General features: G+C 39.2%; 1 protein-coding gene across 1 annotated transcript in view; it reads left to right on the top strand.

The window, feature by feature from the left end:
• LOC126282172 (N-alpha-acetyltransferase 15, NatA auxiliary subunit) overlaps positions 1 to 11,237 on the top strand; it is a 282,396-nt gene extending 271,159 nt beyond the window's left edge. Inside the window, exons 14-15 of the mRNA XM_049981696.1 lie at positions 7,550 to 7,647; positions 8,549 to 11,237. Of these exons, the coding sequence (XP_049837653.1) occupies positions 7,550 to 7,647; positions 8,549 to 8,737 (287 nt within the window). The 3' untranslated portion in view covers positions 8,738 to 11,237. The remainder of the gene's footprint in view (positions 1 to 7,549; positions 7,648 to 8,548) is intronic.
• The last annotated feature ends 2,274 nt before the right edge of the window (positions 11,238 to 13,511 follow it).

The following is a 13,511-nucleotide window of genomic DNA, read 5'->3' as shown; positions in this document are numbered from 1 at the left end:
GAAGTTTGAGTGGCTTCCAAACGTCGTATCGATGTCAGTGATGGAAGAAGAAACTGATTTCACAAGTGTTCTTTGTCAGAAAGTGAGAGGGGAAGTTTAGAAGGCACTTGGATTGCACAGCGAGCAAAAAATGAGATGCTTCAAGAGGTCAAAAAGGAGGAAGTGGAACAGACATTGAACCCAATCGCTCGTCCTTCATTTCTCTTTAAAACGGTGAAAAAGTCGAGACCCAAGTGAAGTTAAGTTCCTACAATGCAGCATGAGAAACCTGTTTAGGCACCAAGGAAGACTGACATCTGGAGGACTCAGGGTAACCGACCAGTATGTTTCCACTGTGGACGACTGGGACATGTGGTGCACTGTTGTCGAGAAAGGTGGCGGATATTTGATGGCGCTCGTGCCAGAAGACAGAAGACCGATCTTAGCCGATGCCAACTCCGGGACAACGAAGATGTACAAGAATATGTGGGTGCAGGACGGTGTAGGTCACCATCGCCACAAGCTAGCCACTGAAGAGGATGTGCCCCAACACGACGATCAAGGTCTCCATCGTCATTTAGAAGCTCTGCCGCAACCTGGAAAACTAAAGGGTGCGACCTTCCTTCGAGGTGAGGCCACAGAAGAGGAAATTCCTCCGCCGTCGATCACTACAAAAATGATAGGAAACTACATCGGTATCTTCATGGATGGCCAACCAGCCCAAGCTCTTGTAGACTCTGGAGCATCATATTCAGTCATTTCGGAGAAGTTGCAGAAAACCGTATCTGTCGACAACAAAACATCTCTTCTGAATGTGGCTAATGGGAAATATGTAAAACATACAGGAAGATGTGTCATTCATGTAGGTATAAGTGGCCATACACAGCCCTTAGAATTCGTCATCTTACAGGATTGTAGTCATGATGTCATTGTCGGATGGGACTTTTTGAAAGTTTCTCAGGCAATTATAGATTGTGGTCGGTCGAAGATTATGCTAGACGAGATGAGATACTGTGGACAGGAAGATGTGCATCCAAGTGTGTGGAGACTGTCTGTGCTGGATGAAGTGATCATTCCTGCAGTCAGCACTAGAAAGGTAGCCGTCATGTGTCGTGCCATGCATCAACGCATGGATCTTGTAGTGGAATGTAAGAGAAGCATACCACTGAAGAATAACTTGGCCATCCCAGCCCCTGTCATCTGGTTTAAGAACGGATTTGATGAGTTGTGAATAGTTAACTGTTGCTGAGATCTGCAGACCCTTCCAAGACACATGTGCGTAGCAAACGCTGAGCCCTTAATTGCAGATCAACTGAGTGACATGGAAACCTCCCATGCAGTGTCTGTGGGTGAAATTAGTGCTACCACTAAGAGACAAGTTCTTCTAGCTCGACTATCACCAGATCTCACTAAAGAACAACAAAAGAAGCTACTTGCCATCCTTCAAGAGTTCTCTGAATGCTTCCGTCCACAGGTGAAGAGCAGATTAGACAAATCAACGGTGAAGCACTGGATTAGCACTGGAGACCATCAAACAATAAGCCAGAGAGCATACCGTGTGTCAGCAATGGAACGTCGAATAATTCGCGACGAGGTAGAGAAAATGATGAGGAATGACATCATTCAGCCTTCGCGGAGCCCATTGTCATGTTGATTACAGGAAGCTTAATAAGATAACTAAAAAGGACGTTTACCCAAATTCCACAAATTGACAATACACTAGATTGTTTGAACGAAGTGAAGTTTTTCTCAACCACGGACATGTACTCGGGATACTGACAAATCGAAGTAGATGAAGCTGATCGTGAGAAAACTGCATTCATCACCCATGAGGGCCTGTACGATTTCAAGGTAATACCGTTTGGTTTGTGTAATGCACCAGCAACTTTTGAACGGATGATGGATAATCTTATAAGGCACCTGAAGTGGATGATGTTTTTTTGCTATTTAGATGACATTATAGTGTTCTTAGAGACATTCGATGAACATATATAAAGACGGTGGACCGTTCTTAAGTGTCTCCAACAAGGTGGACTAAAACTTAATGCAAGGAAGTGTCTATGGCCAAATAAATCAGGCTACTAGGACACCTTGTGTCAAATGAAGGTTTTGCGGCCAGACTCAGAAAAGGTGAGATCTGTAGTGGAATTTCCTATTCCCAAAAGTGTTAGAGATGTGAAAAGCTTCCTCGGATTATGTTCTTATTACCGTCGTTTTATCAGAGACTTTTGTATCAAAGTCAGGCTACTCCAACAGTTGTTAAAAGCCGATGCTAAATTTACCTGGGGTGGTGCTCAACAAGATTCTTTCGATGTGCTGCGAAAAGGTCTGACGACTGACCCTGTACTTTGTCTGTATGATGAGAGAGCACCTACAGAACTACACACACAAGGTGTATACGACCCAGATCAACTGGGAAATCTGGGAAGACCCAAGAATTTTTTCATTCGGAGAAAATTGGTAAAAACCCGTGAATTTTCCAGAATTCTGGGTATTTTTCATTGTTTTAACTTTCAGTTAAATTCTTGTCATTTTGACTGCAGAGTTGATTCTCTAGCAAAGAATGTTATTGTATCCTGCTACTGGAGAATGATACTGCAGCAATAAAATATAAACAAGAGGGGGAAAAAATAAAACTTTAGTTGCAAAGGAAATGTGCAATTTACGACAACAAAAGCGTCTGCAGATAGTAAAAGTATTTCAAAGGCCGTAGGGCGCAGACTGTAATTCTTCATAACAATAAACTGCTTGCTATGAGCATGACGTCACAACTGTTCACATTATGTTCGTTTGACCAATTGCCAGCAGTCTGTTGCGCATGCGCATTTGACTCGCGTATAAGCAGTACCTTTTCCAACTACTTGAAGTTTGGCTAATGGCTATTAGCTGTATCGGTAGTAGCAGCAAGCAGCCAGATCCAAACAACAAAAATTTTTCTCGCGCGCCCTAGCTGCCAGATTCACACTTGCACAGAGTTGTGCGTAGGGGGTTAACCTCCACGTGACCCGTGTTTACGTCAAGTGATTTCGCTGCTTGCATTTGTGTACAGCTGCCACATCAAATGAAAACAAAACGGATTTCTGTGGCCGGGAGCTATCAAGTCAATTAAAATACATTCACATTATTACGGAGGGGAAAAATATATTTTAAATTTCAGTTTTCTGAATTTATTTTATTTCCAATGTAGTAGCAGTCGAGCTTTAATCGCCCTGCAGAACAGTGAAGTTATTTTTGTAAGTTTGCTAAAGAAATTTGGCTTTGTTAATCTTTTTGCCGAGGCAATCATTTTATTTGAAACTAAGTGTTTCATTCTACAGTATTGGCTACTTCGCTGAGTTTCAAGTGCACGTTATCATCTTCTGCCATACATGGCATTACGCCATAATAAAGAACCAAAAATGAGATTGTAGAGTACTGGTACTCCAAGAAAATTTACATCCCAAAAACCACACTGAAAAGCTTAATATCAGATGGGACCTACTTCATTGTGAATCTGAAAAAAGCCAATTTGCACTTCAAGCCGAATTATGCATTTTAGTATGGTTTACGAAATTCCAGTGCTCTTTGGAGTATCCTCTGATGTCCTGTTTCTTTTATGGTGTAATGTAAACTCTCTGAGTGCTTTATACACATGAATATACGGGCTTCCTACATCACTGCAGTTGCACACGCACAATAATGCCTGTTTTCTGGCGCTCTCTGGCAACTGGTAAATCGAACCTATTTCTAACAGTCTCCAGATAGTATTGCGAACGGTGGTTAGAAAAGCGTTACTTTCAAAGAAAATTTCTTTTTACGCAAGATGAATTATGTTACGTGTGAGAAAGTGGAATGGATATCTAAATCACAGTGTGTTCGAAACGGAACAGTTTCAGGACCAGCCCCTTATAAGAATTTCCAGCTGAGACATTTATGTCATAATTTTAAATTTACTGGCACATTTGTGTGATGTGTCTTAAAGTATAACACACGCAAAAATAGATCAATATTACATGTGAAAGCTTAGCTTTTCTTGTAGATATACGGTACTGTGTACATTAATGTAAACCGTTAACTTTTCCTCTTGCGTGTTCACGCTATATAACAAGTGATCTTCATATTGGCTGACTATAACACATGTCCTATGCTCTGAATAGCTGCTGTCATCGGCTGACGAGATCTCGTGGCTTGAGATATGACTTGCTTACAAAAGAACATCGCAACCTCGGTTTCAACGCTCCGGAAGCTGACGCGCTGTGTTTGGTGCAATTCGAATTTATACTTTCGTAATACGAAAATATGCAGTGTATATGTTGCTGCAAATCAAAGGCCTTTCCAAAACTTCTCTCCTTTTTTATTAAAAGTCTCTCCAAAACTTCTTTGCTTCATTTTTTCTTTCTTTTTCCGGGAAGTTCTACGCAATGGTATGAAACTTTAACCATTCAAAGGATTGATAAATTTTACAGTTCCGAAGGAAAATCTGCTGAAAACCTACTGTCACTTGGCAGAGAAAAAGTGTATTTTCACCCGGGAAAAAGCATATTTTTTAAATGGGATATTCAGGAATAATCCAGGAATTTTTTTTCCTTGTCCCCGTATACACCCTGACACAGATGCAAGTGGGTATGGGATTGGTGCTGTTCTGGTGCAGATTTTGGATGGAAAAGAGGAGGTTATAGCCTATGCTTCTAGGACACTTACAAAAGCCGAGAGAAACTATTCAACTACAGAAAGAGAATGTCTTGCTGTGACCTGGGCCATGTGCAGATTTCGACAGTATCTCTATGGAAGGCCATTCACAGTTGTTACAGACCATCATTCACTTTGTTGGTTGGCAGGTCTTAAGGATCCAACAGGACGACTCGCCAGGTGGGCACTACGTCTTCAAGAGTATGACATTACCATAGTGTACAAAAGTGGAAGAAAACATCAAGATGACAAATGTCTCTCAAGAAACCCTGTGCAAGACCATCAAGACTTTGATGAAGATAGTGACTGTCTCGCTGCATTCCAGGATCTCTCTACTTAGTGGAAGAAGGACGCCAAGATGTCTTAAATTATGCTTGCCTTAAATTGGTCAGAGGATGTGAAAGGACAATTGAAGGTAGTTAATGGATTACTTTGCAAGAAAAACTTTGATCCGTTCGGAAAGAGGTGGCTACCAGTGATTCCTAAACACATGCTGTGTGTTGCACTATCGAGAGTGCCAGAGGAGAAATGCAGTTTCTCAGAAACCACCTGGCCGACTCATATCCATTCCACCGGCCGAAATGCCTTTCCAGCGTGTTGGTATTTACCTCGTCAGACAATTTCCAACGTCTGCTGGTGCAATAGATGGATTATTGTTTGCACTGATTATCTGACACGCTATGCCATTATAAAAGCTGTGAAAGCAGCTGGTGCAACATCACTCACCACATGACAACTGCCTACCATCTGCAAACTAACGGGCCTACTGAATGCCTTAACAAGACCTTGCCCGACGTTCTATCAATGTTTGTCATTGTCGAGCAGAGCAACTGTGATGAGGTGCTACCTTTCGTGATGTTTGCCTACAACACCACCAAACAAGACACGACAGGATTTATGCCATTTTTCCTGGAGCATGGGCATGAGGCGAAGATGATAATGGACACTGTTTTTCCGCTACATCCTGATGACGTGGACAACGACTACATCGGCATGTGTTAACCAGAGCTGAGGAAGCTCGGCAGTTAGCTCAACTCTGCATGCTGCAGGCTCAAGGAAACGATCACCGAAGGTTTGATGTGAGCCACCGCCCTGTCGTCTACCAGCCTGGTTACCTCGTCTGGATCTTCACTCCTGTTTGGAAGGTTGGTCTCTCTGAGAAGCTCCTCAGGCGCTACTTTGGACCTTATAGGGTTGTAAGGCAGACCCCGACTCAAGACGACGAAAGATCAGAGATACGGTCCACTTCCTTTAAATGAAGCTCTACAAGGATCCTGCAACCCAGAGTAAATTCAAAGCTCCAGCAACGGGCAACAAGCGGAAAGGTGACGAAGAACGTAGTGGCAAGGGAAGTTCTGAGATCACTGCCAGATCGAACATCAGTCATCGGGAGTCAGAGCATGCAGGATCGATGACTCGTTCCCGGACTAGGAGGTTGTAACATTGAGATACTGTTCTCTTAAGGAGGGAGCAATGTCGCAAAAGAAGCGGAGTAGCACAGTCACTGTAATGTACTGGTTATGAGACTAGACTGTTGCATGGAGGGTCGTGAGTTGAAAATTCACCTGAACTGAAAAATTTTAATTTCTATATTCGGTCAGAGTACATTCTAGAAGTATCCACAAATGGCAAGACTCATTGTACGGGAATGTACTGTAGCTGTATATGTGGCGTATGTGTTAGGGCCGGAGGCAGTTTGCTCCCTGCTCTTATATGTGCAAGTGCTGAATAATCCTTTGTTAAGTGAAGTTAATGCTCGTCATTCATCTACTACACTTCTTCTATGTAACATTATTATTATAGAATGGAAAGTTAAAATATTAATACCTGTTATAATGAAAATGCTTCTGGCTTGGATCTAATTCGTTGATCATAATCATGAAATGATGGATATTCTAGACGGAATTATTCTGTTATCACCATCGTCAGCCATTTTACATTCTCTGCTGGATTCAGGCATTTTCCAGTTTTCTCTATTGATTAAGTCTTCAATGACACACATCTGTGTAGTTATCCTCTTAGTCTTTTATGGATTCTAAGAGAGAAGTACTTCCTTATACTGTTAACTATCATTTACCTGACTTCCTTTCATTATCTTTACACATGTACATAAGATATTCACTCCACCCTGTCTCCGGATCAGTATGTTTATTTTCCTGTCTTTCCTTATAATGCCCAACATGCATCTCTAGCACATCAGCATAATGGTACTGGAAAAAGCACATTTTAGAACTCTTAAAACAATGTAGTTCTGCGTGTGCGTGTCCCTCAACTTTTATGTGAACTGCAGGCAAATATACATTACATATTTTGACGAATTGATTTGCATATTTTGTGTTCTATGCTTCTTAAGTTCATATGGCCACAGAAATAAAGTAATACAAAATCCATAAAATATGTCTGATATTATTTTGTGTATAATTTCACTATGAAATTTCTTGAAGTCACTCTTCTATTCTTATTTTGTATTTAAAGTTGTTACAACATATTTTCTTTGGACATGTAATGTTACTTCCATTTGGCAAATCCTTTCTTGAAGGTAATCCAAGGTTTGTGTGATGCAAGACAGAGACAGTGTAAAGACACCACGAAATATTCTCCGCCTCACTCTGTGCTGTAATTTCACTTGGAGTGGTGATAAAGTAAGAAGCCAGCTGCATTGTATTTTCTGTACAGGATGAAATGGGGAATAGTGTGATGTAACTAGTGATCAAGCTATTAGTGTTAACTGTATCTCACCCACAATGAGCACCATAATGGTTAAACAACCTCATCATCATTATACTTTTTCTCTATCTTCAGGATGAGGTTTTGTTACTTCAGAGAGAAGTTTGCATTAGCTATGCATGTTTATATTGGTAACAGTGTGTAATCTTGTAGTCAGTTATCTGTAATGTTTCAGGTGCTAAAATGATGTATCGTCTTGACCCATCTAAACAAGAGACTGCACTAAAATTGGTTACCAAATTGGATAAGGATATTGCTGACGTTAATCTACAGGTGAGCATGTCAATTCCTACACTACCTAAGCTCTTACTGTTGAATTTGTGTATTCTGGCATACATAACAGTATGATACTGAAAGTCCTGAATGAAATGAAAATAAGAAAGGACCACTCACCATACAGTTAAGCTTTCATACAGCGTCCTCCTTCAGAACTAAATAGTACAAACACACACACACACACACACACACCTCCCAAGTATGATGCATATTTCTGTGGGGTGCACAAAAAACTATTGTGACATTTTCCGACAGCTGAGTAGTACAGATCTAAAATTCTTGCCTAATTAAAGAGAATGAAGCAGTCTGGTGACTTTCAAGCAGTAAAAGTTGAGCTACACAATTTTTAAATCTTCAGTATTTCCCTAAATCCTTAGGGAAGTAGTAGTTTCTACAACAGACACATCACTACCCCCTTTCACTGTCAGATATTAACCAAGAACATTTTTAGAATTCTAAGGAATAAAGGTAACAACTCACTGAGTAGTAGAGGCATTGAGTGTCTGAAAGACAAATAAACTAGACTGAGAACTTTGCTAACTTTTGGATGAATCCTTTTTCTAGCTGTAGGGCAGATACACAAACATGCAAGCCTCTACAGCTAGGTTGTGGCAGGAAAGGATATGTCTGAAAGCTGGTGAAGTTCTCAACTCTTGGCTATGGGTCTTTTACTATTCCATGAGCTGTTACCTTTATCTTTCAAGTACCTGCACTCCACCAGGACTTTCCATTACTCAGGTTAGAATTTTGTCTTGTGAAATGACTGCCATTTGCTTCAAAAATTGTGTATATTATAATGACCATATACATGATTTGAGAGAAAAATAATGTGATTAATTTCCTTTAATTTACACAGACTTGTGTTTCAGTTATTCATAATTAATTATTTCTTAAACAGAACTGCACAGAGGTACTTCGCCTGCTGAAGACTGGTGAGCTGGGAACCTGCCCTACGACCACACTAGCAGACTACACAGCACGTTGTCACTCTCTCTTCCCATACGCACGTGCCTTTCGTCCTGCAGAGGCCACCAATGCTTCAAACAACCACATTACTGAAAACTGTGTCGGGAACATTGTCAACTGATGCCGGATTGCAGCCATTGCTTGGAGCAATGGGATTTCAAGTGCTACCCTCGGTATTACTGACTGAGTGCAGACCACTCCGACAGTCCAGGTCCGGGCATGTTGCCTGATGTCAACTTACAGCACTGAGAATATGACACATTGCTCTTTAAATTTTAGAATGAGCTGTCTTTTTTTCCAGTTTATGCACGTGTGCGGAATCTCCAGTACACATTTTAAAAATTGGTAGTTGTGTCAGTCTTTCAAAAACGTTCATGTAACATAATTTTTTGTTTGATTTTTTTTTTAAAAAAAGAAATATGTAGAAAATGTAGTTGTGGAACCAGAAGTACCAAAAAAAAGAAACTTGAGTTAAACACTTAACTCTTTCATTTAGTTCAATTTATTGATCATTGGTAATAATTACTTTATTCTGTATTTTGAGTTTCAAATGAAGTTATCACAGAATCATGAGGAGGCTGCAGCAAGAGACATTGTCGTCAGTGAGATCACGCCTTTGAGTGCATCGAAACATTAGAAGACAGCACTAGTAAACTCATTGAAATTTGTAGGAGGAAATCCATTTAATAATTATTATAAACTGAGTGACATTTCATAGTTAAGAAAATGTTTGGCTATCAAGCATTTATTCATTGTATTTCATCATTTTAAAAATGCATAGTGCCTGACTTCCAGAAATTGTATTGAAGCAGCAAAAGTAGAGCAGAGACTTGTCTTGCCATCAAGACTGTAGATATTAGTTAACAAAATGTGGAAGTGATACATCAGCCCTTTTCCTTAACTTACATTGATGTGTCAGAGTATCATATTGCCTTCTTCTCGAAGGTTGGATGTAGCAATAGAATTAATAAACGCTGCGACATTTACTGAACTGTTGTGTGTGTGAAAAATCAGTGAAGCAGTCGTGATAAAAACACAGGACATGTTGCTGAGCTCTGTAGCACTGCAGAGGGTTGTACTTGCAACCAAAACCAGGACTTCAGCATCAAGTAAACCCAGATATTCTTGGGAGTAAACTACATAATGTGATTAGGAAGAGTATCAGAGTGTGACTGTAGCTCTAGTTGTGTTGTTTTAATAGAAGCTGCTGTTGTTGAAGATGCAATCACAGATTTGCTGTGGTTGTCCATCAGGCACAAGAATCTTCCATCTGTTGTATAAAGTTGTATAACTCTGTAATTGTTTCCTTTTATGAGTATGTAAATTTTGTAAATATTTATTCTGTGTTATATTTTATAGGTAGTATTTTCTGAAATATATCTTTTGTTACAGACATTCTGAACTGTAATAAGGTGCCTTTTCCCGCTTCGTGAACAAAACCGTTAAAAAATGTTTGTGTAGTGTATGTCGGAATATGTAAAACATGCGTAATCTTTAACTGTAGAATCTACATTTACAGAAGGATAGATTTAGAGCTATAATATTGTTTTCCTCAGAGCATGATTAGCACATGTCCTGTGTGTTTCTTGGCCAAGTTCAAGAATGTATGAATTATATCATAGGACACAAGTTATATTGTGAAGCATATTCCTTAAATACAGAGCAGTGACACTGAATGCCTAAGGTAAACACTCCGTATTGGTACAAAATTTCGAACTTTCAATTTTTTGTACAGCAGGATTTGTCCTTCCGTGATAATATTTAATGGAAGCAATCTTGGAGTGTTTTCCCAGTGTCCATTTGTAAAACATACTCTTCATGAAGTGTACAAGTTACTGCTCTGTATACATGTCCATTCATGTAGATACTCATGTCATCTTCAACACTTCTCTGATTCTTTTGTGTCTGAAATTCACATTATCAGCCGAAAACGAAAGAAGTTGTTGGCCATTGGCTTTGTAATCTGGTCTTTCTTCCTGTTTGAAATGATTATTTAAAAATTATTTTGACAGAAATTGGGAAGTTACATCATACAATCAGTTGAAGAGCACCATGCTGCTTGTCATCTGCATATGTCATTTCACTTTTTTAATGCTTGTGTATTGTATTTTATTTAATGCTATTGAATAAAAGTGTGTTCAAGAAAACAAATTGTAAAAATATGTATGGTATTGGTTAGCTGATCTTACCAGCATTTTATAATACTTGCGAATGCTGTTAGCACATGAGTTGTGTGAACTTCACTGTACTGATGGTTGTCTAGTCCATTCCATTTGCATGCATGTAAAAACTAAAATTTTGTTACACTTTCTCTTTTTGTGACATACCAATTTACTTAAGTGTTGCAAGTTTTCAGGCTTCTCATTAAAATTGTAACAATAACTGGATTCCAAAATAATTTAGTGCGCCTTCTGCTGTTGATCTTTGATGATTACAGCTATGTATTTAGCCACTTTAGTTTGTCATTCCAGTTTATTTAGCCAGTGGCACAGATTATCAGTACTTACAATAAAACACAATTGTGTTCTTGTATCAATTTGCATGTATGTAAACATGCAAAAAGGCTTAATTTATCTTTATTGTTAAGTTTTTATCCATTACACATAAAGTCTTTGCAAATATCCTGGTAAATTATTTACTACATACATTTCAAGGATTAAAGAAAAATGTCTACTCCATTTCTAAAAACTGTCTATTTGTAACACCAATTGAGTCCTGAACTGTCCATAAATAAATCTCAAGTTATTTTGTGTGAATAAATAAAATCAAAGCAATGTATTTCTTATAAATAAGACACAACAAATATTAGGCCAGTGTTAAAGTGAAGTGTAAGTAGTATGTACATCACAGTAGACATTTTTACCCTGAGAATCACCCTGCTGGTGATTGTCATGGACATAAAATAATCCTTCCCTAATGAAATGTCTGTAAATAGGATGCAGGAGGGAAAATTCACATTGTTGGTATTCTGTCACTACCTTAACAATTGGGTTTGGTCACTGGTTCTGCCTGCCTCAACACCTGTAAGTAAATGATAAACACGGAGAATATTTCACCATAAATAGACACTTCCCTCCATGAAGAAGTAATTATAGATAAAAAATGTCTTTCACTGACAGAAGACTTGAGATTTTCACATTTCCATTTTGAAACCACTGACTGTTTCAAGGATATCAGCAGAATCTTCACAGCCAACCGTAAAGACTAGTGGCATACGAGTAAAAGGGGGTGTGTATGGAGGAAAGGATTAATATAATGACAGTATCCAGAGGAATTTGTCATTCACTTAATTATGAATACCAAGTGCATGATGTTAAACACTCAAATGCACACTCTTGAAATAGGAGTTTGACATGAAGACCAGTTAGGCTGCTTGCAGCAGCAGCAAGATAGTATGGTCTTCAATACTTAAGATCATGCAGTTCAGTCCACAGTGTGTGCTCATAAAATTGCACTGATGGAATTGTCATCAACTGTGGACACGGTAACTGTCATCCCATCGCTAACCGCGATGACGACGAGTAACCCATATCCATAGCAGTAAATAAACCACACTACTTAAAATGACAATTTAATGGAGGAGCTACCAGAAGTATGAAGTGTTATCAAAATATAAGATGAATGATTTTTTTTTAGCAGCAGCTGCTGACACTACAACTATTTGTTGTAATTCATCTGATAGCCTGATACGATGAAACAGGAAATGTCAAGTTGGAATACGTACTGACTTGTCAGCCAGCATCCAGAGAAGCTAGAGTAGGATTGTGTTTACTGTGTCCATCGTGCATCATGGATTTTGAACAATGCGTCAACATTAAGTTTGATTTCAACTTGCAAAATGGTGTCAAGGAAATTCGTGACATACTGAAATTGGTTTATGGCAATATTGCTGTAAGTCTGAAGACTGTTTAAAAGCAGTAGGCGTGATTTAAAAGTGGAAATGAGTCAGTAAAATATGAGCAACGTTCATGACATCTGTTAACCTCAAATGGAAGGAAATGTGGGAAAAGTGGCAAAAATTGTTCATTCAAACAAGCGAATAACTGCTCAAGAGCTTTCTGAAGAATGCAAGGCCTTTCAACTGGTAATTTGCAAAGTAGGTGAGTGAGAGCAAAATTTGTTCCTGGACTTTTAAATGATGAACAGGAGGAACATCATTTGACCTTTTGCACAATGTTGAAGGATTGTCTTCATTCGGATCTGGTCTTAATGTCCAAAATTGTAAGTGGAAATGAAACTTGGGTCTATGAATATGACCCTGAGATGAATATTTAGAAGTCTCAGTGGAAAAGCAGTGAATCTACTTGTTCTAAAAAGGCAAGTCAGTCAAAATCGAATATCAAATCCTGATCTCCCCCACCCCACCCAATATTGACGGCACAGTGTGATCAGGGTTCATTCCAAGGGAAACAACTGTAAATCCCACATTTTTAAGGGCATACTGCAATTTCTGTGAAAAATGTACAAAGAAACAGACCAGAAAAATGGGCCAGTGGCTTCCTTCTTCATCACAACAATGCATTGTGCCACACCTCGCTATTGATTCATGAGTTTGTCCAGAAAAATATTCCTGACAGTTCACATGTGCCTTACTCACTAGAAATAGAACCATGTGACTTCTAGCTCTTCCCAAATACCGTATATATTCGAATAATCCGCATCCTCGAATAATCCGCGCACCCCGATATTGAGGAAGAGGAAAAAAAAATTTTTTTTGCTTAAATTCGTTTTATTTACAAAAAAAATTGTTCCAACATTATCATGTGTTCAAAAGTATGTATAATAACAACTGGTTTGAAGCAACGCTGCTGTAAGGTTGATACATCGCTAAAACGCAACCAATTCAGCGGCGTGCAACTGGCCAGCCAGCAGCGGGCGGCCAGTGGTGTGCAGCT

Source organism: Schistocerca gregaria, chromosome 7, assembly GCF_023897955.1.
Source record: "Schistocerca gregaria isolate iqSchGreg1 chromosome 7, iqSchGreg1.2, whole genome shotgun sequence".
In the NCBI taxonomy this organism is placed as follows: Eukaryota; Metazoa; Arthropoda; class Insecta; order Orthoptera; family Acrididae; genus Schistocerca; species Schistocerca gregaria.
Note: the sequence above shows the minus strand (reverse complement) of the source record. Positions and strands in the feature narration are given on the sequence as shown.